This window comes from Salmo trutta, chromosome 29 (assembly GCF_901001165.1).
Source record: "Salmo trutta chromosome 29, fSalTru1.1, whole genome shotgun sequence".
NCBI classification, from domain to species: domain Eukaryota; kingdom Metazoa; phylum Chordata; class Actinopteri; order Salmoniformes; family Salmonidae; genus Salmo; species Salmo trutta.
Window position 1 is genome coordinate 19,200,894 of NC_042985.1, and position 27,368 is coordinate 19,228,261.

The 27,368-nt window shown below is 49.1% G+C and overlaps 1 protein-coding gene across 3 annotated transcripts in view; it reads right to left on the minus strand.

The window, feature by feature from the left end:
- Positions 1–17,653: 17,653 nt before the first annotated feature.
- Positions 17,654–27,368, minus strand: part of LOC115167061 (tyrosine-protein kinase CSK) — a 42,186-nt gene continuing 32,471 nt past the window's right edge. For all 3 annotated transcript variants that reach the window (XM_029721108.1, XM_029721109.1, XM_029721110.1), the window contains exons 5-13: positions 27,140–27,359; positions 20,728–20,821; positions 20,420–20,485; positions 20,226–20,325; positions 20,018–20,108; positions 19,810–19,883; positions 19,386–19,581; positions 19,156–19,242; positions 17,654–18,915 (exon numbers count right to left, since the gene is read on the minus strand). In XM_029721108.1, coding sequence (XP_029576968.1) covers positions 18,733–18,915; positions 19,156–19,242; positions 19,386–19,581; positions 19,810–19,883; positions 20,018–20,108; positions 20,226–20,325; positions 20,420–20,485; positions 20,728–20,821; positions 27,140–27,359 — 1,111 coding nt within the window. In that variant the 3' untranslated portion in view covers positions 17,654–18,732. The remainder of the gene's footprint in view (positions 18,916–19,155; positions 19,243–19,385; positions 19,582–19,809; positions 19,884–20,017; positions 20,109–20,225; positions 20,326–20,419; positions 20,486–20,727; positions 20,822–27,139; positions 27,360–27,368) is intronic.

Below are 27,368 nucleotides of genomic sequence, written 5' to 3' on the forward strand. Positions count from 1 at the left end.
CATTGGAGCAACTATTCAGAAAATCCTTAGTTTCATTAATAGGTTGCCATTTTCTGTTCATTTTAGTCTAGATGATGAAAAAAACAGATATTCATTGCTCTGCACAACATATTCTTACATACTGGAAAGTGCTAAAATAAAGGAAACACCAACATAAGGCGTGTTATTAATAGGGCGTTGGGCCACCACGAGCCAGAACAGCTTCAATGCGCATTGGCATAGATTCTACATGTGTCTGGAACTCTATTGGAGGGATGTGACACCATACTTCCACAACAAATTCCATCATTGGGTGTTTTGTTGATGGTGGTGGAAAACTCTGTCTCAGGCGCCGCTCCAGAATCTCCAATATGTGTTCAATTTGGTTGAGATCTGGTGACTGAGACTGCCATGGCGTATGGTTTGAATCGTTTTCATGCTCATCAAACCATTCAGTGACCACTCGTGCCCTGTGGATGGGGGCGTTGTCATCCTATGGGGGCATAGCCATGGTAGCCAAAATAATGGCCTGCCCAGCATTTGTATACATGACTGTAAACATGATGGGATGTTAATTACTTAATTAACCCAGGAACCACACCTGCTTTCAATATACTTTGTGTCCCTCATTTACTCAAGTGTTTCCATTAGATCAAATGTTCTGTGAAAATGACCAATGGAGCTATATGCAAAGCATAGATGTGACGCATGAGTGCGTTAATGAAAATGTCTCACACAAACCCTTATATAATGAGCACGCATGGACAAGCACTTTACACACAAACCCCAACAGAACTGTGCAGGCCTGTCTGGGTGAGGGCACAGCTGGCCCTGCCTCAGCCTGCCTGGATCAGCCTATTTCTGTGTTTGTGTGTCACAGTGTAGCGTATGGAGCTGTAGCTGAGGGGCTTGGTTGCTGTGACCTCTGAGACATAACCCCAGTTCAGTGTGAAGGGGGTAGATGTAGTACCCAAGGAACCATCTCCCCTCTGACTTCCCATATTCTGATTAACTGGTACTGTTTAGTCCAGTGAAAATACACACACAAAGTATCTTTATCCTCCAGGTTCAGGAAATCACCATCAGAATTCACAAACGTGCTGCTCCCTAAATGTGACTTGAGCATTTCCAGTGATTAGTGTGTGTGAACATGACAGAGAGCACCATGCTATCCATCTCTCCGGGTTAGTCAGGTGGTGGTGGTGTTTAGGATTACCAAACGGTGGGATAGAGACTGTATGTCAGCCATCCCTTCTGATCCTCAACAGATGTCACACCTTTGTTTCCTCAGATGAGGGCTAAAAATCCTCATGTAACTACTGACTGCAGCAGCACACAATAGAATGGTTCAGGGAGCTTTGCTTGCTTGGAGCTCTACAGCGATGCATATATGCAGTTATCAGCTGGTGCAGAGCTGTCACTTACTTTGCCTAAGGGACCATTTCTACAAAGGCAATTATCCAGAGGGTCACTCACTTTTCACCTGTGGTGCTTGAACAAAACAATCTGATGCTAGGAATGACCTAATTCCATTGTGTGGGGTGTTGTTTCTCCAACATCAAATCTTCTGAAATAATCCAAGAGGCAAGTGTTGCTTGGTGTTAGCGTTACATCATGGCAGGCTGCACACAGCCCATGGGACAGCATGTTTGACACCCCTTAGGTTCGTTTTTTAGGTGCTAAACTACATTCTGGGTCACAATGCTAACACTGGGCCTTCCACTTACATCACTGTCTACCATATAAGTAACACATTATGTTGGGGCTTAGCATGAGTATGAGGACATTTTAAGTGGTAGAGGAGGTCAGGAGGCTTTAACATGAACATAAAACCATGGGCATCATAATGTAGATTGGATATGAATCTTTATTTGATTTATTTAACCTTTATTTTATCAAGGAGTCATACTGAGACCAAGGTCTCATTTACAGATGAGCCCTGAATGACATAAACTACAGAAAATACACACATCAATATAAATACATAATGCAAGCAGAAAGAAAAGCTAGGTCATACATTTCTTTCTTAGAATGCGCCCTATATCCTGAATATGAGCATAAGGTAAGTTACATCATGCAACACAAGACTGGTCCATACCAGCTTCCCATTCACTTAAATGTATTACGTTTCACCCTCAACCTCTCTGTCCCCTTCTCTCCCATTACCTCCCATTCCCACCCTTCCCATCTCTTCAATTCTCTCTCTACCCCTCCATATCTCTCCCTCCCTCCATCCTCTATTTTCCTGATGTAGTCCAGTTGCCTGAGAGGGATAGCAGAGTACAATAGGGTAATGCTGGCTGTGGTGAAATGGGATGCAATAGCCGGAAGATTCTCTTTCATCTGAATTGCTGCAAACAATTGGCAATGAGAGGGTGAAAAGAGAGAGGAATGGTGAGAGAGGGAGAAGGGAGGAGTGGTGAAATGAGGATGGGGAGGAGAGGAAGTGGGGGAAATAGGGTTAGAGGATAAGGGAAAGGTCAGAGGTGACTGGGGGGCAGGAGCAAGAGTGATGAATGGTGATGGTAATGTATGTCAAATGAAATCAAAATAAAACTTTATTTGTCACGTGTCGAATACAACAAGTGTAGACTTTACCGTGAAATGCTTACTTAAAAGCCCTTGACCAACAGTGCAGTTCAAGAAGAAGAAAATATTTACCAAGTAGACTAAAATAAAAAGTAATAATAAAAAGTAACACAATAAGAATAACAATAACGAGGCAATATACAGTGGGCACCGGTACCGAGTCAGTGTGCAGGGATACAGGCTAGTTGAGGTAATCTGTACATGTAGGTGGGGGCGAAGTGACTATGCATAGGTAACAAACAAACAGCGAGTGCAGCAGTGTACAAAAGGGAGGAGGGGGGGGGTCAATATAAATTGTCTGGTGGCAATTTTTATGAATTGTTCAGCAGGCTTGGGGGTAGAAGCTGTTGAGGAGCCTTTTGGTCCTAGACTTGGCACTCCGGTACCGCTTGCCGTGTGGTAACAGAGAAAACAGTATACAACTTGGGTGTCTGGAGTCTCTGACAATTTTATGGGCTTTCCTCTGACACCGCCTATTATATAGGTCCTGGATGGCAGGAAGCTTGCCCCCAGTGATGTACTGGGCCGTTCGCACTACCCTCTGTAGCGCCTTATGGTCAGATGCCGAGCAGTTGCCATACCAGGCGGTGATGCAAACGGTCAGGATGTTCTCGATGGTGCAGCTGTAGAACCTTTTCAGGATCTGGGGACCCATGCCAAATCTTTTCAGTCTTCTGAGGGGGAAAAGGTTTTGTCGTGCCCTCGTCATAACTGTCTTGGTATGTTTGGACCATGATAGTTCGTTGGTGATGTGGACACCAAGGAACTTGAAACTCTCGACCCGCTCCACGACAGCCCCGTCTATGTTAATTGGGGCCTGTTCGGCCTGCCTTTTCTTGTAGTCCACGATCAGCTCCTTTGTCTTGCTCACATTGAGGGAGAGGTTGTTGTCCTGGCACCATACTGCCAGTTCTCTCACCTCCTCATTGTTGTCGGTGATGAGACCTACCACTGTTGTGTCATCAGCAAACTTAATGATGGTGTTGGAGTTGTGTTTGGGCACGCAGTTGTGGGTGAACAGGGAATACAGGAGGGGTCTATGTACACACCCCTGAGGGGCCCAAGGGTTAAGGATCAGCGTGGCAGACGTGTTGTTGCCTATTCATACCACTTGGAGGCGGCACGTCAGGAAGTCCAGGATCCAGCTGCAGAGGGAGGTGTTTAGTCCCAGAGTCCTTAGCTTAGTGATGAGCTTTGTGGGCACTGTGGTGTTGAACGCTGAGCTGTAGTCAATGAACAGCATTCTCACATAGGTGTTCCTTTTGTCCAGGTGAGAAAGAGCGGTGTGGAGTGCGATTGAGATTGCATCATCTGTGAATCTGTTGGGGCGGTATGCGAATCGGAGTGGGTCTAGGGTGTCTGGGAGGATGCTGTTGATGTGAGCCATGACCAGCCTTTCAAAGAACTTCATGGCTACCGACGTGAGTGCCATGGGGCGGTAATCATTTAGGCAGATAACCTTCGCTTCCTTGGGCACAAGGACTATGGTGGTCTGCTTGAAACACGTAGGTATTACAGACTCGGTCAAGGAGAGGTTGAAAATGTTAGTGAAGACACTTGCCAGTTGATCCGCGCATGCTTTGAGTACACGTCCTGGTAATCCGTCTGGCCCAGCGGTTTTGTGAATGTTGACCTGTTTAAAGGTTTTGTTCATATCGGCTACCGAGAGAGTTATCACACAGTCATCCAGAACAGCTGGTGCTCTCGTGCATGCTTCAGTGTTGCTTTCCTTAAAGCGAGCATAAAATGCATTTAGCTCATCTGGTAGGCTCGTGTCACTGGGCAGCTCGCGTCTGGGTTTCCCTTTGTAGTCCATAATAGTTTTCAAGCCCTGCCCCATCCGACGAGCGTCAGAGCCGGTGTAGTAGGATTCAATTTTAATCCTGTATTGACACTTCTTTTTTGATGGTTCGTCTGAGGGCATAGCGGGATTTCTTATAAGCATCCCGCTCCTTGAAAGCGGCAGCTCTAGCCTTTAGCTCGATGCGGATGTTGTATGGAGTAAAGTGGTGGTTATGCATATAGGCTATGCATGGTTGTGAAATACACATAACCCTCAAAAGAGGTCTGTTCAGTTCTGTATGGGATATTCATTATGCTGCAATTCTAACTAGAAACATAGTGACATCCTTTGGACACTTAGGATATGTAAAAATTACATTAAAGAAGGACCCATTTAGTGAGTTACAGTTGTTCAATATGCTGAACCAAAAAAAGAAAAAAGCCGCAATCTCCTCCAATTCCATCCTGTCATCTGGATGTGGCTCAAAGGCCGTCCCCAGGCTAGACACTCCTCCTGTTTCCTGTGTGGAGTTGCAAAGTTAGACCCCCACTCCTCACCCACCCCTTCCCTCATCATCCCTTCCCTCCCCTCCTCATCCCTCCCCTCCCCTCCCCTCCTCACCCCTTCCCTCCCCTCCTCATCCCTCCTCACCTACCCATGCCAACATCCCCTTCTGTCTTACGTATCGCGGTAGCCAACATATAGCCCTATCCTCATCCTCATTCTAGCCCCCCCCCCTCTCCTACGCACACAGGCAGGCCAGATTAAGACTGTCATGAAGACCATGACAAAGATTCCTGTATGAAATGACGTATGCTTGAGTCATGGCAGAGCCGCGTGCACTTCTAACCACATTCAAATAAACAGTGTCCTTGCATGTTTATATGATGTGAACTGACTTCCTCCCAGCTAAAGTGTCCTCACATGCCCGTGTTAGGGCCCCTCCACTACACTACACTGACTGGCCCACTCTGAGTGCAAGAGGAATTTCTAGGATTAAAAGAAAACAAAGCGAGGGATCCGAAGGAGGGAGAAAGAGAGTCTTTGCCTTGGAGAGCGTTCAGTTCCCAGGCTTGGGAGAACTAGGATGATGTAAGAGGTCGGGCGTGGTCCGTCTGGGGGCGTAGTCCGACTCCGTCTCCATTCTGTTCTCATCATGAGGCTCCACTCTGCTCTGCCACACAGACCCAAGCAGCTTGCCCCAAGCCCTGGCTCCAGCCTAATATTACATGGGATGTGTGGTTGTGTTTTATTAATGTGTGTGTGTGTTTGTCTGCACAATGGTCCTCTGAAGGATTCTCTCCCATTCACTGTTTTAGTCACTCATTGAGAGAGAGAGAGAGAGAGAGAGAGAGAGAGAGAGAGAGAGAGAGAGAGAGAGAGAGAGAGAGAGAGAGAGAGAGAGAGAGAGAGAGAGAGAGAGAGAGAGAGAGAGAGAGAGAGAGAGATTGCTCTGAGTGGGCCCTCATGCTTACCCACTACTAGTGGACACATTGAAACGGAGTGCAGTGAAATAGAACAAGTGTAAATATGGGGCCCTGTGGAGTCTGCCATATAACGAAATAAGGAGTGAGACAGTAATATGGACAGCGCAGAAGTAGTCATGCCCACAGACATTCACCAGAAGAGTGTTTGAAACACTGTCAGGGAACATTACCAAACGCGCACAGTTCAACATCCTCCTAAACACACAAATGAATGTGCTTATGCACACACACACACACACACACACACACACACACACACACACACACACACACACACACACACACACACACAATGACAAGATGGCACCAAGACATGGACGCCCTGTTCCTGGCTCCTAAGCAACTTTGCGGTATTTCACAAGCATTTCCCCACACCCGCAATAACATCTGCTAAATATGTATGTGACCAACTAAATGTGATTTGACTTCTGTACAGCTGACTCAAAGTACAGCTGTGGCTATGAGGATAGCCATGGAACAGCAGCCTTCCATCCTTGATGAACTGATCTGACTTCCCGCTCTTTCACCTCACTGCATATACATCATAGTTGTCCTCATATACCTCACAGAATAAAGTTGTCCTCAGATACCTTATCACAGTGCATTCGGAAAGTATTCAGACCCCATCCCCTTTTCCACATTTTGTTACGTTACAGCCTTATTTTAAAATGTATCAAATAAAATAAAAATCCTCATCAATTTACACACAATACCCCATAATGACAAAGCGAAAAAAGTTTAGAATTTTTGAAAATGTATAAAAAAAATTAAAAATGAAATACCTTATTTACATAAGTATTCAGACCCTTTGCTATGAGACTTGAAATAAAGCTCAGGTGCATCCTGTTTCCATTGATCATCAATCCAATGTTTCTACAACTTCATTTCTACAGCTCCGAGACAGGATTGTGTCGAGTCACAGATCTGGAGAAGGGTGCCAAAAACTTTCTGCAGCATTGAAGGTCCACAAGAACACAGTGGCCTCCATTATTCTTAAATGGAAGACATTTGGAACCACCAAGACTCTTCCGAGAGCTGGCCGCCTGGTCAAACTGAGCAATCGGGGGAGAAGGGCCTTGGTCAGGGAGGTGACCAAGAACCCGATGGTCACTCTGACAGAGCAGAGTTTCTCTGTGGAGATGGGAGAACCTTCCAGAATCTCTGCAGCACTCCACCAATCAGGCCTTTATGGTAGAGTGGCCAGACGGAAGTCACTCCTCAGTAACAGGCACATGACCACTTGGAGTTTGCCAAAAGGCACCAAAAGGAGTCTCAGACCATGAGAAACAAGATTCTCTGGTCTGATGAAACCAATATTGAACTTTTTGGCCTGAATACCAAGCGTCACGTCTGGAGGAAACCTGGTACCATCTGTACGGTGAAGCATGGGGGTGGAAGCATCATGCTGTGGGGATGTTGTTTAGCGGCAGGGACTGGGAGACTAGTCAGGATCAAGGGAAAGATGAACGGAGCAAAGTACAAAAAGATCCTTGATAAAACTGAGAGGTTCCTGTCCTGAGCTCTGTGTTGTATTGACTTCTTGTGACAGGACGAAGGATGAGCAACTGTGTTGATTTTAGCCTCGAAGCCTCTCGTCCCCATCCCGTCACATCCAGCCTTTCTCTGCCTCCTCAGGTTCCTGGCCCATTGCCCAAAGCCCAATGTCTAGACACACTTCTAGATGTGTGTAAGCTATCCTACAACAGTCAGACCTCACAACAACACACCAGAGAAGGCTGGTGGGAGGAGCTATAGGAGGACAGGCTCATTGTAATGGCTGGAATGGAATCAATGGAACGGTATCAAACATATGGAAACCACGTTTGACTCCGTTCCATTCCAGACATTACAATAAGCCTGTCCTCCTATAGCTCCTCCCACCAGCCTCCACTGCAACACACAGACTAATGCACACACACACACACACACACACACACACACACACACACACATCTGCACAGCTGACTAACTAACTGCCCAGCAATGAGCCTTCAAACACTTCTAAATGTTCATGTACGCCTACAACATTCAGACCACACAACAACAGAACAACACACACAGACTACTGTCTGGCTGCTGTCCTGACGACACAAACCCTCCCTCCCTGTCTCAGTCAGTCTGTTGAGGCCAGTGAACATGAGATGAGTTCAGTAGAGGACGACAGAAGGTGACTCAGATGCTTATTGCCAACTAGACTTGAAAAATCAGGCCTATCCCCTGGGCACACTCGTCAATCTCTCCACTACTGGAGGGATTGTCTACCCTCTCCTCTCTTTTCTCACCCTCTCCCCTCCTCTCCTCTCCCTCATATCCTCTCCCTTCTCCTCTTCTTCTTTCCTCTGTTCTCTCCCATTCTTTTCCCCCCTCTACCCTCCTCTCCCCCATATTCTCCTCAATCACCAAACGTATTACTACTGGCCCAATGGAAGAGGCTGTGTTGTGCGTCATGGCCAGGCTGAGGTTAAGGATACGTGAGGCCCAAACTAGGCTGCTGAAGGCTGAGGAGGTCGACTGCAGCCAGGAGCCATCAAACTCCCAGGACTGCTGGACAGGGACCTCAGATATTTGTGACAGGCTGCCTGGAGACGTTAGCATCGCTGGGCCTCCGGTCCCAAACGGAGTGATGGGCCTTCTTACACAGGACCAAAGACCGTCACATGCACACACACACAAGCAAGCACACAAACACATATGCATGTATGCAGGCGCGCAAGCACACACACATACACACAGTCACATATACACAAAACGTCACATTACCCAGTCCGCCATCACACAGCTAGGGTCGAGAGGGACCCTGTCACCAGGCGTCCGGTGTAGCACGTCCCCCCAGAATATACAACCTGTCACACACCCAACAGCCAACGGCTCGCTGGGCGGACAAGTCATACGCACATCATTGGAGAAAATAGAGCAGTTACACAAGCCTTCGCAAAGAACATCAGCCTTGGCTTATCCTGACCTGAAACACCACCACTGTATGGGTTGTTATCAGTCAAGTCCAACTTAAAAGGGTTTTAGGACATGAAACCTCCAAGTCAAATAAGAGAATATACACTCCTAGAGCCAGTAGGATTTTGTGTGAGGAAGTCAACAGAAGAGGGTCTTTTCAAAGGGCCATGGCCTCCTTTTTTACTTATTGTATCCAAGAATTCTCCCGGAATTTTCTGCATCCCCGCATTTCCTGCAGTTCCCGCTCCAACATATAAACAGAGACACACACACACACACACACACACACACACACACACACACACACACACACACACACACACACACACACACACACACACACACACACACACACACACACACACACACACACACACACACAGGGCCATGGAGCTGTCAGGGCGGAATTGCTTGATGGCCTTCAGAACCAATCTCATCACAGGTCGGTGAAGATGACACCACCTCTCTCTGCTGTAGTTTCTTACGAATGCCACAGGTCCCAGCTTTCAGTCTCCCCATGGTAGGAAACCAATGCTCCATTCAGTCACAACGCCCAGCCCACCCACACACACAATGTGCATCAAGGGATGGATCCATCAGTGGGTTTCTTCCATCAACAACCCTGGGGCAAGGCTTACTTTATCAACCAATGTCCTTCACCAGGACATTTCTATGTAAATAAACATCAGCGCTTGGCTGCTTGCTTGTATGCTCTCCTGTCTGAGTATAGGCTTGAGTATTAAGGGTTAAAGCAAATATTATCTGGGGAGCGAGAGAGAGAGTGAGCCACGTGAGTCAAGCATGTCAGCAGCGCCCGTGTCTGCCTTGGGTCCAGTAAGCGCCCGTGTCTGCCTTGGGTCCAGTAAGGTGGTGAGTAATCTGGCCCAGGGTCCAGTAAGGTGGTGAGTAATCTGGCCCAGGGTCCCTGCCTCGTCTTGCAGTGAGGTCATTACTGCCAGCTGACCCAGTGAGGTCAGACAAACAGGCAGAGCAAGCCCTGGTAAACAGGCAGAGCAAGCCCTGGTAAACAGGCAGAGCAAGCCCTGGTAAAAACACAACACTTCCACATCCCTCATCATACACAGCATCTCCAATCACAAACACACTTGTTATTGTGAGCGTTACATGTGGAGAAACACAGTGATGATCATTCACATGATCTCACTTCCATTTGCTGTAATAATGTAATTATGGTTAAAAGGGGAAACCATCTCTCCATAGACCCAACATGACAGAAAAAGACAGATAATGGCACCAAACCATTTCACAAAGACCCTGTCCATTACAAGCCATTGAGTTCCTCACCTCAAATAGATCCAGTGAAGGAGAAGAAGAGGGTGAGGAGGATCCCTGGCAAACCCTCCATAGGGTCTGCCACAGATGCTAGATCTTAAGTTAACCAGATCCTCACAACAGGAAAATAATCCTGCAGCAACAGGAAATGTTCATTATTATGTGGATAATAATTAATGGACATGTCATACTGCCACATAACGCACCGCGACTGGAACTCCTCTCCTGTTTTTAAGTCCTCATGGTGTTCATGCAGAACATGTCTGCTCTGTTCCCCAACAGCTTGATGTTCTAAGGCTATGTGATTACATGTCTCTTCGCATGTGAGTTGCCACAACACATTATCTACATCAATGTGAATGTACTGGAGGAGCCATGAGTCATTCCTGCCCATGGACGGTAAAGAGGTTGTTACTTATATACGGCCCAGCCTGAGATACACACAGGAGCTGTGTGTATGCATTGTGTGTGTATGTATGTGTAGACCCCTCTCTAGACTGGAGAAATGCAGACTGGACCATGCAGTGCACAGCCACACACAGCCACTCACTCCTGGGTGCATTCCATCAGTCACAATGTGTCCGAGAGGGTCTGATCCCAGTCTGCCTGGCTTTCACTCCTCATCTCTGTCAGCAGGGTTCAGGGTCATGGCTGCTCTATCCTCCTCTCTCCCCCTGCCCTCGCCCTGCCTGCCCTGCCACCCAGGACACAGACAACTCAGACTTGTGTGGTCCTCCAGGACAGTACAGGGACAGTAGGGGATGGAGGAACCAGGTTGAGGGAGGGGACCATCACGCAGAGTCTGTGTGTGTGGAACCAGAGGGACATTCAGGTCCTTTGGGTGGTGGATCATTCATGATACACACAGGAAACTGTTGAGCGTGAAAAACCCAGCAGCGTTGCAGTCCTTGACACACTCAAACCGGTGCACCTGGCACCTACTACCATACCTCGTTCAAAGGCACTTAAATATTTTGTCTTGCCCATTCACTCTCTGAATGACACACGTAGACAATCCATGTCTCAATTGTCTCAAGGCTTAAAAATCTTTCTTTAACCTGTCTCCTCCCCTTCATCTACACTGATTGAAGTGGATTTAATAAGTGACATCAATACGGGATCATGGCTTTCACCTGGATTCACCTGTTATTAATGTTTTGTACACATGTTTATACAGTACACCGTTTTTGGATGGTTGTTTACTGGTTGTTGTTACTTTAAAGGATTTACAAGCATAACATGAACCACTGACATTATTCATGGCACCGGTAGTGTTTATATTTATGTGCAGGAGCTCCACTAAACTTGTGAGCTAATATTCTATAAGAGGAACAGGAGCTCAAGCAGTAGAACATTTTGAGCTCCTGCCCAAGTCAAGCGCTATGTGTGTACCCTGTGTGTGTGTACCCTGTGTGTGTGTGTACCCTGTGTGTGTGTCCGGTATGGAGTTGATGTGGTCTGTAGATGTGTGGCAGCACAACATGGAAAGTGCCTTACAGAAGCTGTTTGTTCAGGGAGACTGTCAGCAGGCTGATAACATGGACCAACTAGTCAATGACAGCGGGCTGCATGGGCAACATAATTTAGTCCTCAGTGTTGAGTCAACCACTGACCCATCTCGATTCACTAAAGCAGCAGTTAATCTGCACAGCCTCAGACACAGCTACGCCTTGTATTCATGTATTAAATCTAGCTCTTCTCTTCTTTATGGTTGTCATGCCATCTAATGTACTGATGTTTCAAGTGGCTAACTAGGGGAGGATGGAGGATAAAGTGATCCAGGAGAGGGGTTGGGTAGAGGAGGAGGGGGTCTATGGTGGTTCCAGGGGCCCCTCACCCTGCTCTGAGAGAGATGTGTGTTGGCACCGCACGCCCCTCCGGCAGGCAGTGGGCGCGGGGCTTGGGGCAGAAGGGTGAAATGTCACAGACGGAAAGCAAATCCAGCCTGACAACTGGTGCAGAAAACATGTTCTCTCTGACTCTTGGAACCTTGCTATTTCACAGAGCCAAATGAACATATCAGCCATGCAGTGCCCCGGGCTCCAATTGGGTTATTTTTAAAAGAGTCCCAAAAAAAACAGCCCAGCTAGCGTTACATCATCACAGCCCTTTGTTGCTGCTGTTATCCGTCTTCTCCAGCTCAGAGCTCCACCTCCCTCCCTCTCTACACACCTGTCTCCCAGGAGGAGCTCTACACACGTGGGTTAGGGTTAGATGTAAGTCGGCCATCTGGAGTCTCGTTGTGGTAGAGATGATAAAACAACTACACACTGACTGTTAGTCATCTCCAATACTGTATGATCAGATCAGATCCAGCATATTGAGCATCATAACATGCTGGTTGGTTCAACCTCGCCATGATCATTTCCTATCCATGATCTGCAATGCCACGCGTCAGTGAGTCCATAAGCTATTTTGTTCAGACGTCCATGTGACCCATGATTTGTGGTTCCACGTACGAACGAACGGTGAGCCTTGCTCTGCCATGTGTATTTGATTCATAGCTCACGGGTTTATCTCTCAGTACATGATGTCCACTGACGACGACCCGGCCAGGGCCAGCCCAGTTCAGTGACGTCACACAGTCACAGGGGCCGGGACATGGTCCTCAGTCCTCCATGTCATGTACTGCATGAGGAGTCAGGGATACTGAGAAAAGGCTCTGCCTACCTGCCAGGTCTAGTGGGTCGATGACTAGCTGTGACTGTAAGGTCATGCCTTCTACAGTCAGACCTGAAAAATTGTTGTCGGCACAACTGGTCCAAGCACACCAAGACTCGTGAAGAGGGCACGACAAAATCTATTCCCCCTCAGGAGACAGAAAAAATTTGGCATGAGTTCTCAGATCCTCAAATGGTTCTACAGCTGCACCATCGAGAGCATCCTAACTGGTTGCATCACTGCCTGGTATGGCAACTGCTCGGCCTCCGACCGCAAAGCACCACAGAGGGTAGTGCGCGCGGCCCAGTACATCACTGGGGCCAAGCTTCCTGCCATCCAGGACCTCTATACCAGGCGGTGTCAGAGGAAGGCCCTAGAAAATGTTAAAGACTCCAGCCACCCTAGTCATAGACTGTTCTCTCTGCTACCTCACGGCAAGCAGTACCGGAGCGCCAAGTCTAGGTCCAAGAGGCTTCCAAACAGCTTCTACCCCCAAGCCATAAGACTACTGAACAGCTAATCAAATGGCCACAGACTATTTGCATTGCCCCCCCCCCCCCGACCCTGTACCGGTGCCCCATGTATAAAGCCTCGTTATTGTTATTTTACTGCTGCACTTTAATTATTTGTTACTTTAATTTCTTATTTTTCTTTAGGTATGTTTCTTAAAACTGCATTGTTGGTTAAGGGCTTGTAAGTAAGCATTTCACTGTAAGGTCTACACCTGTTGTATTCGGCGCATGTAACAAATAAAATATGATTTGAACTAAGAATCTTCATACTGAAGAGCACAATTAGAACAATAACAAACCACTGAATAGCATTACAGAATATTATTCAGCCCATTAGCCCATCCAACCACCTCAGAATGGGATTACAGAAAAATTCAACAGCCATCTGCACTCACTAATGTGGCTCAAGGCTGTCATACTACTACGACGACCAACTAATAATAACCAAGGCTGCCAAAAGACACCAAGAACTGCGTTATTAAGCCTTTCTATAACAAAGCCAAAAGCTGCCGAGCCAATAGACCACTGGGCATAAACCTCCCAGTCCGCAGACACAAAACAATGCCCCAGCCAGACAGTCAGGACCACAGTGACACCCGTAGCTATCTGAGATGTCTGCACGCATGGCCACAAATAGAAGCTAATTGCTGCTGAGACATCAGCTGAAGCAACAGATTATTTTTAGGGGCTGTTCAGTGGAGTGAGAGATCTGATCCCAGACCAGAGCAGACGAAGGAGAAGGAAGGGAATTTATGGAAATTTGTGGAAGGGGATTTGTCAGGGATCAGGGAGGAGCGGAGTGGGGAACACAGTAGGCCCATGTGCACAGCTGAGACAGCCACACATCCCAGCCACATCTGCCTGACATCGGCCTGACTACTCCCTTCAGCTCCAATCACGTCACTGCTTACTAAGTTCCTGTCGTCACCGAATTGGGCTGGAATCGGAAAACATCCCACATGTCCTGCTGCTGTGCCAGTACAAATTAACCCATTTTGATGTCAGTGTCTTTGTTCTCTGCATATTTCTCCCAGTAAAATAACCTAATCTGTGCTGTATAAAACATAGCATTATTAATATATATCTTATCTAGGGCTTCTATTTCTATGTTCTAGAACATGTTCAGTGTCTCCAGCCTTGAGTTATGGCAACAACATCAGGTGATATAATTAAGCAATAAGGCCAGAGGGGGTGTGGTATATGGTCAATATACCATGGCTAAGGGCTGTTCTTATGCACCACGCAACGCAGAGTGCCTGGACACAGCTCTTAGCTGTGGTATATTGGCGATATACCACAAATCCGAGGTGCCTTATTGCTTTTATAAACTGGTTACCAACGTAATGAGTATTTTTTTGTCATACACGTGGTATACTTAAGTGATAATGCCCGAGAAGCCGGTGTTTGGAGGATATATTGGCACGGGTGTTGTTAGGCCCAAGACAAAGTTGAGGGCCGGCAAACCATGCCAGTATATCCTCCAAATAACGGCTTCTCGGGCATTATCACTTAAGTATACCACGGGTGTGTTATTTTGATGAATTTATTCATTCTGAATCTATGGACGCTACCCAGTCGTTCGTTCTAAATGCCATACTGGCTGGCAACGTTCTTATCCCTTGCTTGCTAGCTAGCCAACTACGGCTAACTTACAGCCACGTCAAATGGTGCAGCCAGAATAACAACACTGTAGCTGCATTTGCGTAAGCTGTTTTCTAGTGACATTTATTTGGATACATCCATAACAATGAGCTAATGAGGTGTAATTTCACCTAGCATAGAAAATGTGGTCTCTATGTCAGGACAGTGTTGTTCAGGAGCTAGCCAATCACTGAAGCTGGAAAGACTGCAAACTAACTGCACTTCGTTTTGTTTGGCCTGTTTTCTATTGATATATCCATAAAAATGATACTGATTCATGACTTCGACTGGCTGAGAAAAGCTGCCTGCCTGTCTGTCTCATCCCGACACGTCCATTACTATGGGACAGCTGGAGATCCAATTTGAATATTGAAACATTGCTGCAAATGTCAGAGACAGACAGCAAGATTTATACATATCTCCACTGTTGAAAACTAAATGTTAGTCTAAATGAAATGTGAGAGAATGTCTAAATGCTTTTGATAACAGAGATCAAGTTTATAAATTGCCTGGCTTGGCTGATAAGACAGTGGATTGTACAGTCAGATGGAACAGTGAATAGGCATTTTAACATCATAGATTTAGCCGGTGGAAACTTGTGGAATAAACACTGGCTTGAATGCTGTTTTAACCAATCAGCATTCAGGATTAGACCCACCCGTTGTATAAGGTCTGATATACCATGGCTTTCAGCCAATCAGCATTCAGTGCTCAAACCACCTAGTTTATAATTGGATTGTGATCACAGCAGCATTTCTCTCCATGAGGAGAGATGGCTTCCTGTCATAGCAGACAGCTGTAGTACATGGAGTAGAAGAAAGATGACCTTGCCACATTCTGTCACATGTACATCTGTCAACTCAACTACTCCAAATGGCCCAGAGGCTGAGGCACTACAATGTACACGCTAACTCCACAATCCACACTAGCCTCTAGTCTACAAACATCAGAATCCTCCTAGATTTAACACAAATTGTTGGCGTAATCAGATTAATTCATGGTGGGTTTTAATTGGTTGCTGTCAAGAAATAATCAGGCTTAGGAGATACGTCGTCAGCAGAGATCCATAACTTATCAAAAGCTGATTAAAACAGGATGCATCCTCCACTCATCTGTGCTAGTGAAGAACACGCACTGAACTGTGTGTGTGTAGTTGACAGGATTGTGGCATTTAATTGTGAATGTGTGTGTCAGTTTGAGATGAGAATCATACGAAAAAACCTGGAATGAACTATGACCCTTCCAAGGTAGGATGACATCTCTGTACCTCACAAGTAGCCTAATGCGGCTACACTTGAACACGCAAGAGGGGTGACTAACTCTGGTGTTACCACTATAACACTAGCAGTATATCACATACAGGCTTTTTATTGATGCATTGTATTTTACCAGGCAGATAAATTAAAAACAAATTGTTATTTACAATGAAGGCCTGATGTAAGATATTTATCTCCATCCATCCATGAGTTCTACTGGCGTAGACTACACGGTGCCAGCTGGTGGTGATCCATGGTAGTGGTACAACCATCACGACTGGGTGAGTAAGATGAATTGTTGCACTCTTACAGAAGCCTAAGCCATAGAGATCTAAATCTGAGAGGTCCCTCTCCAGCAATGCTCCTCCTGTTTTCAGCAGCACTGTAAATGTGAGATGGAGTGACGGCCCAGTGTAATGATGGGTCCTGACAGCTGAGCAGAACAACACAGGCTGACAGCACCCTGTGTTGTGTAACCAGCCCATTGTTACCACTCTGTGGACTGTCAGCGCCATTAACATTCATAGGAATCAAAACGAGCCAGCCAGCCAGGGACATAGACAACTGTTGGCTCCTTATGTGCAGCAAGCAACAGGGCTGGCGAGACAGGATGGAAACAGAAAGACACATGGGCAAAGAAGGAAGGCTTTGAGCCAGAAAAAGAGAGACAAAAGCTGAAGATAGAGTCAAATATTTGTTTTTATATATAAATACACAGACAGCACAGACAAGGCCCTTAAAGCTGTTCCATTTGAGCTGGACTGTGTGCTCTGCTCAGTTCAGGCTCAGAGTCATTGTGTGTGTGCCCTGTTCGCAGCAGAACATCACTGGAGGCGAGTGGAGGAACAGACACTCCAGAGAGGAGAGAATGGAGAAGAGAATGAAATGAGAGGAGCTTTAGTCTATTTGACTGACCACTGGAAATGGAAACAGATCAGCTGACACAGAACACGGCAGCGTCACACCTTGAAGACTCTTTTGGCACGTCAGCTATATCTGTTGTCACACCCTCAAACACTTCTACATTCTAAAACAGAGCTGTGTGAGAATTATTTTAGGCTCAATCTGTGAAGTCACAGGTTCTGACAAGCATTTCGCGATGCACTCGCAATAACATCTGCTAACCATGTGTATGTGACCAATAAAATGTGATTTGAAGACCAAAGGACCAATCCAGTGTCAGAATGCCTTATTCACAGTTCAGCCAAATAAGATTCATTGGCCCAAGTGTATGTATGAACCCAGTGGGTATGTAAAGTGTGTGAATGGCCGTATTGCCTCTGTGTAAATGAATATTTACCGTGTGGGAATGTGTGTGTTATAGCATAATGAGTAGAGGTCCACTTCATATGGAACAAACACCCAGGGCATCCCCTGTGGCCCACTGCCCTGCTGTTACCTCTATCATCCAGGACATTCACATGACTGAATAGTACCCAGGTGCTTTCAGAGGGGAGCCCCCTCCCTGTGATGTCAGTGTTGACATTCTTTCCACACTGGTCAGATGGAATGATTTATTCATAGTAGCATAATAAACATTGAAAGCACTGACAGTTAAACCCAAGGCCTCTCGCACAGCATGCACATACCCAACCCCAGCGTTTGCTTCACAGACACTAAAACATTCTTATATCCTTCAGTCTGTCTTTTCGTGGCTTCTTTCTTCTTAAGTTTATTTTAATCCTTTAAATATATTTTAATATAAAACAAGCCCACATATGATGAATCGACCATGTTGAGAACTGCCCTGTTCTGTAGTCCTGTGGTTGGAGATAAACGCTTCCCAGCTGAGGCTCTTTATGCACTGGCCTCTTTTCTTCTCAAAATGTTCACGTTCTCTTTAACGGACATAGAAGTTCCTGTTCTGGAGCCGGAGGGAGACAACCTCACGAAGCAAACAAACAACCAACCTCCCCAAGACAAACAAAAAAAGATTCCTTAAAAAAAAGGAATAAAAACGGAATAGTCCGAGTGGAGGAGTAGAGTCTGGAGCTCTGTATACTGGAGGCACTTTGGCACAGAGCCAAGGCCCCAAGCAAGGCCCCAAGCAAGGCCCCACACAGGAGGGTGAGGGACAGACAGCATGCAGCACCACCACCCAACACAGAGATACAGGAATGATCATGGCACAGAGAGAGAGGAGAGATTGAGAGCACCTGACGAACATGTGGAGGAAAAGGCCAGCCTCCCCATTATCATCACGTTTTGGAGAAGAAGAAAATAAGAAGAGTTTGAGGTGACAACGCCACAGTGGAGAGACTGGGAGAACAGGAGGAAGGGGGTAGAGGGAGGATGATGGACTGAACAGAGGAGCCAGACAACCAGCTAACAGAAAGCTATACAACACATACAGGACTTCTGTTCCTTTCTTTCAGAAGAGTGGAGGGAAGGTAACACAGAGGAAGGTTTACTAAGTCCCAGAGGAAAACAGGTACAGGTCAGGTATCAGGTAAGGTGTGGTCCACAGGTGAGGCTGGCAGAGGACTTCCGGTCCTGCTCCAGTTAGTTTCCCCCGGCCCGGACGCTCGCTCCATCCCTCCCTCCCTCCCCTCTAGTCTGCTGTCTCCCCTCCCTGCCCCTCACAGGTAGAGCTCCTTGGCTCTGATATGTGACAGCTTGTCTCTCAGCATGCGGAAGGAGGGCCGCAGCCCCACATCCAGGGTCCAGCACTGCTTCATGACGTCGTACACCACCACCGGGCAGCCGTCGGGGGCGTCCATCTTGTAACCCTTCTCCACCCGCGGCACCACCTCCTTCAGGGGCTGAGGAGCAGAGGGGAGGGCGTTATCAACCCAACCACATACTCTCCTGGTACATTCTAACATCCTTCACTGTCTGAACAGTGGCGTCAACCCATCTGCCTGTGCACAAGCTTCACAGCTATTAAATGATATGAAATACATCACTCATCTAGATATATCCATTTTTGCCTTGCATTGGAGAAGGCAATACAGATAAAGCTGCTGCCCCTTGCTGGAGTCACCTCACAATGTCATACTTACAATTCTGGGGTAAGGCACACGCCCAAAGGAGTAGATCTCCCATAGCAGGATACCATAACTCCACACGTCTGACTTAGTGGAGAACCTCTGGAAGGAGCAGAGAGAGAGAGGCTGAGGTCAACTACACATTACACCACAGACACAAAGACAGCTTAGGCTACACTATTTAAACACCCTCCCATCTACACTCCCTCCCTCCTTCGTCCAATCCCCTCTCTTTCCACCCTCACCTTCTCTCGCAGGGCTTCGGGGGAGGTCCATTTGACGGGCAGTTTGGCAGTGTCCTGTGTGGACGAGGCCTCCTTGGTCAGACCAAAGTCGCTGACCTTGGCGATGTTGTCGTCAGACACCAGAACGTTCCGGGCCGCCAGGTCTCTGTGCACAAAGTTATTGGCCTCCAGGTATTCCATGGCTTCACATACGTCACTGCACAGCAGGGGAGAACGAGGAGAGGAGTCATCAAATGGAGATGTGAGAGAGATAAAAAGAGAAACAATGGGATCACTCAGCCAAGACAAATAACTCATTTCATTGTAGATAAGTGATACCAATAGCCATTTAAAATACTTTGGTTTCTGGCATCCTCTCCAGGGAAATCACATTATAATTGAATAATGAAATCCAATACAGCAGAACTTCCTGAGGATAACTTACAGTGAGAATTTGAGTAAACAGTCTCCTCCCAGCACGGTCCGTCCTCGAGAACGGAGGTAGTCCACTAGACTGCCCTGTGGTGGGGGGAGAGAGGGACGGCTGTCAAGCTGGGAAGTAGGAACAGACCCTATCATAAAGGGACAGTGGTCTCCAGCCTACGGCCTAGATAGAGTAGTCCCTGGTCCAGCAATAGACTAGACTGAAGTACCTTGGCCATGTACTCTGTGACGATGTAGAGACTGCCCCTCTCCTCTACAATCACCCCCAGCAGCTGAACCAGGTTGTTGTGCCTCAGTTGCCTGCAGGGAAGAGGATTTTAGTGACATAGCGACACACTAAGGTGTACAGACAAACACACAGTCATAAGGTATTAGAGAAAGTGGGTAAGACCATAAAACAGAATGGTTGAGACTTACGTCATGACGGAGGCCTCAGCGATGAACGCCTGGGCCGTGGCGTCGTGTTTGATGCACTTCACTGCCACCTTGGTCCCTCTGTAGTCCCCCACCATCACATCTGAACAGATACATAGATGTAACACTGGACAACGACCTCACACGGGGATGGAAAGAGACACTTTATCAGCACTGGTCTCAGTTAGGGTCTTTACCTCCAAACTCCCCTTTGCCAATGGTCTGGATGAGCTTGAGTTCCTTTCTGTTCAAGGCCCAGCCACCTGTGGAGCAGCAACAGAGCGAGATGGAGAGAGAGAGAGAAAGTCAGACTGGTTCCAGCAGTACTAATGAAACATCATCCTTCCCCTGACAGAGCAAAGCACAAGGTTAAAGACTTACTGCTAATTCAAGTGATTAAGCCCAGGTTTCCTGTACTACAGAAGATAGACTGAGTCACTGTGTGTATTCTTACAGACCAAGAGTGACTCAGAGAATGGAAACAAGGTTACTAAAGTGTTCTTACTCCTGGAGAATTCATCCTGGGCGGCCACCGTTCCCTCCATCAGCTTTGGCTTGATGAGTCTGGTACAGAGGCCATCGGCGTCTTTAGTGTAGTGCTGAATGGAGATAGGCGAGAGAGAACATGGTGAGTTGGATAGTGTGTATATAGTGTGTAGCTGCATCGTCACACTCAGGAGGTACAACTGCATGTCAACCGTATGTCAAAGACCAGACAACAAAGAGCAGGAGTCAAGAAGAGTCTCAGCAGTCTGGGGTGAAAAGGATGCTGGGATTGGAGGGCTAGAGGGGACTCTGCTAATTAACAGGAGAAGCATAGGAATTGTGTGTTTGGTGGTAAGAGGTCACTAACCACACCTTCACTTTAGATACTCCTGTCAACACCAACTGATCTACATGTGATCAGGTTAACCAGTCAAACACACCGGCCATCTTTTTGACCTATGATTAGTTTGTTAATCAATGAAGAAGCACCCAGTCATTGAGTAATCTGACTGCCACGGTCTGTTTTACATGTGAGTAGCATTCACAACCACCAGATGGCAGCATGGAATAGGAACTATTGCCTCTGTTCAAGCTGCTAAAGAAATATATTCATGTTTACATTTTTAGTCATTTAGCAGAGGCTCTTATCCAGAGCGACTTACAGTAGTGAATGCATACATTTCATGCATTTTTTTTGTACTGGCCCCCCATGGGAATCGAACCCACAACCCTGGCGTTGCACACACACACACACACACACACCCCATGCTGGCGTTGCGCACACACACACACACACCCCCCATGCTGGCGTTGCGCACACACACACACACACACACACACACACCCCATGCTGGCGTTGCGCACACACACACCCCCCATGCTGGCGTTGCGCGCACCCACACACACACCCCCCATGCTGGCGTTGCGCGCACCCACCCCATGCTGGCGTTGCGCACACACACACACACCCCCCATGCTGGCGTTGCGCGCACACACCCACCCACCCCATGCTGGCGTTGCGCGCACACACCCACCCACCCCATGCTGGCGTTGCGCGCACACACCCACCCACCCCATGCTGGCGTTGCGCGCACACACACACCCCATGCTGGCGTTGCGCGCACACACACACACACACACACACACACACACACACCCCCCATGCTGGCGTTGCGCACACACACACACCCCCCATGCTGGCGTTGCGCGCACACACACACACCCCCCATGCTGGCGTTGCGCACACACACACCCCCCCATGCTGGCGTTGCGCACACACACACACACACCCCCCCATGCTGGCGTTGCGCACACACACACACACACCCCCCATGCTGGCGTTGCGCACACACACACACACACACACACCCCCCATGCTGGCGTTGCGCACACACACACCCCCCCATGCTGGCGTTGCGCGCACCCACACACACACCCCCCATGCTGGCGTTGCGCGCACCCACACACACACCCCCCATGCTGGCGTTGCGCGCACCCACACACACACCCCCCATGCTGGCGTTGCGCGCACACACCCACCCACCCCATGCTGGCGTTGCGCACACACACACACCCCATGCTGGCGTTGCGCACACACACACACACACCCCATGCTGGCGTTGCGCACACACACACACACACACACACACACACCCCCCATGCTGGCGTTGCGCACACACCCCCCATGCTGGCGTTGCACACACACACACCCACCCCATGCTGGCGTTGCGCACACACACACACACACACACCCCATGCTGGCGTTGCGCACACACACACACACACACCCCATGCTGGCGTTGCGCACACACACACACACACACACACCCCCCATGCTGGCGTTGCGCACACACACACACACACACACCCCCCATGCTGGCGTTGCGCACACACACACACACCCCCCATGCTGGCGTTGCGCACACACACACACCCCCCATGCTGGCGTTGCACACACACACACCCCCCCATGCTGGCGTTGCGCACACACACACACACACACACCCCATGCTGGCGTTGCGCACACACACACACCCCCCATGCTGGCGTTGCGCACACACACACACACACACACACCCCCCATGCTGGCGTTGCGCACACACACACACACCCCATGCTGGCGTTGCGCACACACACACACACACCCCATGCTGGCGTTGCGCACACACACACACACACACCCCATGCTGGCGTTGCGCACACACACACACACACACCCCATGCTGGCGTTGCGCACACACACACACCCCATGCTGGCGTTGCGCACACACACACACACACACCCCATGCTGGCGTTGCGCACACACACACACACACACACACACCCCATGCTGGCGTTGCGCACACACCATGCTGGCGTTGCACACACACACCATGCTGGCGTTGCACACACACACACACACACACACACCATGCTGGCGTTGCACACGCGCACACACACACACACACCATGCTGGCGTTGCACACACACCATGCTGGCGTTGCACACACACACACACACACACACACACACACCCCCCATGCTGGCGTTGCACACACACACACACACCATGCTGGCATTGCACACACACACACACACACACACACCATGCTGGCGTTGCACACACACACACACACACACACACACCATGCTGGCGTTGCACACACACACACACACACACACCCCATGCTGGCGTTGCGCACACACACACACACACACACCATGCTGGCGTTGCACACACACACACCCCATGCTGGCGTTGCGCACACACACACACACACACACCCCCCCCATGCTGGCGTTGCGCACACACACACACACACACACACACACACCCCATGCTGGCGTTGCGCACACACACACACACACACACACACCCCATGCTGGCGTTGCGCACACACACACCCCATGCTGGCGTTGCGCGCACACACACACACACACCCCATGCTGGCGTTGCGCACACACACACACACACACCCCCCATGCTGGCGTTGCACGCACACACACACACACACACCCCCCATGCTGGCGTTGCACACACACACACACCCCCCATGCTGGCGTTGCGCACACACACACACACACACACCCCCCATGCTGGCGTTGCGCACACACACACACACACACCCCATGCTGGCGTTGCGCACACACACACACACACACACACACACACACACACACACACCCCATGCTGGCGTTGCGCACACACACACACACACACACACCCCATGCTGGCGTTGCGCACACACACACACACACACCCCATGCTGGCGTTGCGCACACACCATGCTGGCGTTGCACACACACACACACACACACACACACACACCATGCTGGCGTTGCACACACACACACCATGCTGGCGTTGCACACACACACACACACCATGCTGGCGTTGCACACACACACACACACCATGCTGGCGTTGCGCACACACACACACACACCCCCCATGCTGGCGTTGCGCACACACACACACACACCCCCCATGCTGGCGTTGCGCACACACACACACACACACACACCCCATGCTGGCGTTGCGCACACACACACACACACACACACACCCCATGCTGGCGTTGCGCACACACACACACACACCCCATGCTGGCGTTGCGCACACACACACACACACCCCATGCTGGCGTTGCGCACACACCATGCTGGCGTTGCACACACACACACACACACCATGCTGGCGTTGCACACACACACACCATGCTGGCGTTGCACACACACACCATGCTGGCGTTGCACACACACACACACCATGCTGGCGTTGCACACACACACACACCATGCTGGCGTTGCACACACACACACACCATGCTGGCGTTGCACACACACACCATGCTGGCGTTGCACACACACACACACCATGCTGGCGTTGCGCACACACACACACCATGCTGGCGTTGCGCACACACACACACATGCTGGCGTTGCGCACACACACACACCATGCTGGCGTTGCGCACACACACACACCATGCTGGCGTTGCGCACACACACACACCATGCTGGCGTTGCGCACACACACACACCATGCTGGCGTTGCGCACACACACACACCATGCTGGCGTTGCGCACACACACACACCATGCTGGCGTTGCGCACACACACACACCATGCTGGCGTTGCGCACACACACACACCATGCTGGCGTTGCGCACACACACACACCATGCTGGCGTTGCGCACACACACACACACCATGCTGGCGTTGCACACACACACACACACACCATGCTGGCGTTGCACACACACACACACACACCATGCTGGCGTTGCACACACACACACACACACCATGCTGGCGTTGCACACACACACACACACACCATGCTGGCGTTGCACACACACACACACACACACACACACACACACACACACCATGCTGGCGTTGCACACACACACACACACCATGCTGGCGTTGCACACACACACACACCATGCTGGCGTTGCACACACACACACACCATGCTGGCGTTGCACACACACACACACACCATGCTGGCGTTGCACACACACACACACACCATGCTGGCGTTGCACACACACACACACACACCATGCTGGCGTTGCACACACACACACACACACCATGCTGGCGTTGCACACACACACACACACACACACCATGCTGGCGTTGCACACACACACACACACACCATGCTGGCGTTGCGCACACACACACACCATGCTGGCGTTGCGCACACACACACACACCATGCTGGCGTTGCGCACACACACACACACCATGCTGGCGTTGCGCACACACACACACCATGCTGGCGTTGCGCACACACACACACCATGCTGGCGTTGCACACACACACACACCATGCTGGCGTTGCACACACACACACACACACCATGCTGGCGTTGCACACACACACACACACACCATGCTGGCGTTGCACACACACACACACCATGCTGGCGTTGCACACACACACACACCATGCTGGCGTTGCACACACACACACACCATGCTGGCGTTGCACACACACACACACCATGCTGGCGTTGCACACACACACACACCATGCTGGCGTTGCACACACACACACACCATGCTGGCGTTGCACACACACACACACCATGCTGGCGTTGCACACACACACACACACACACACACACCATGCTGGCGTTGCACACACACACACACACACACCATGCTGGCGTTGCACACACACACACACACACACACCATGCTGGCGTTGCACACACACACACACACACACACCATGCTGGCGTTGCACACACACACACACACACACACACACCATGCTGGCGTTGCGCACACACACCATGCTGGCGTTGCACACACACCATGCTCTACCAACTGAGCCACAGGGAATGTCAACACTGTATTTGAACTTTAAAGACCCATTATCAAATTAACATATTATTTCTGCATATTTGCAGTCACGAAACCAAGGTTATATAACTGATATTTGGACAATACAAAAATACTCAATGTGCCTGAATACACACTTGAATCGCCACACATAAGTACCCACCATCCATAACAACCCAAGTACTTAACATGTGATTGACTAATCCCTTAAATGCAACAGTGTTTGATTTCCATTATGTGGTTAACACCACAAATCCCACTGGATGAGGGTCTATTGACAGGGAGGGACAACTTGTGTTGGAGCCTGTTGTGTCAGGCCAGTGAGAGTAAGGGGAAAAGGAATGAGCTAGAAATCACAAGAATGTGAGATATACAGTCAATATATGAGAGAGTGAGAGAGTGAGAGAGTGAGTGAGTGAGTGAGTGAGTGAGTGAGTGAGTGAGTGAGTGAGTGAGTGAGTGAGTGAGTGAGAGAGAGAGAGAGAGAGAGCTCGGGCAGGCGAGAGTGAGTGGGCGCAAGCGAGAGAGAGCGGGGAGGGCGCGAGAGATGACTATTATCGATTGTTATGAAAACGTGAAAATCGCCATGCCGATTAATCGGTCGACCTCTACTCATGATATAGCATCATGATGCTTAGGTGCCGATTCTGTATGTATTGTGATTTGATACTGCAATTTTGTTTGCTATTTGATGTTCAAAACATATTGCTCACTATATGTCTGCTGCAGAGAGACGAGAGAGCATGAGAATGGAAATAAAAGCATCAGTCGTGGAAATAAAAGTGTTGAAAACATGTTGGCTCCCTATTTAAAAAAAAGGCAGAACAAGCTATAGGATGAAAAATACCAGGTACAGCCGACTAGCGCTTGCTAACGTTAACTTAAATCCATACTTGGAGACAAAGTATCAATGAAATAATATTGGTTTCTCCCCGATCAATAACCTCCACCCCCTTTACCTTTAACTATGTGACTAAGCATCATTGACCAGTACCTTAACACCGTACAGGATAGGCAGTGTGGGAGGGAGTAGCCTAAACAGTAAGAAATAGGGAGCGTTTGGGACTGACAGGCTGACACCGCCTTACCTCGACCAGCTGCATGAGGTTCTGGAAGAACTCCTCCTCGTCGATGCTGAGCTTGCCGTCGTGGTAGATGATGCGGTAGTGCTCCACCTTGCCGTCACAGCTGACACACAGGGTGTAGTCCCCGGGGTAGTTGGTGCTCTCCCTCGCCAGGAACAGACCAGTCTCTGGGGGGTAGAGGAGGCGCTCCGCCTGCTCCCGCGTTATCTTACCATGGAACCATCTGGAGATG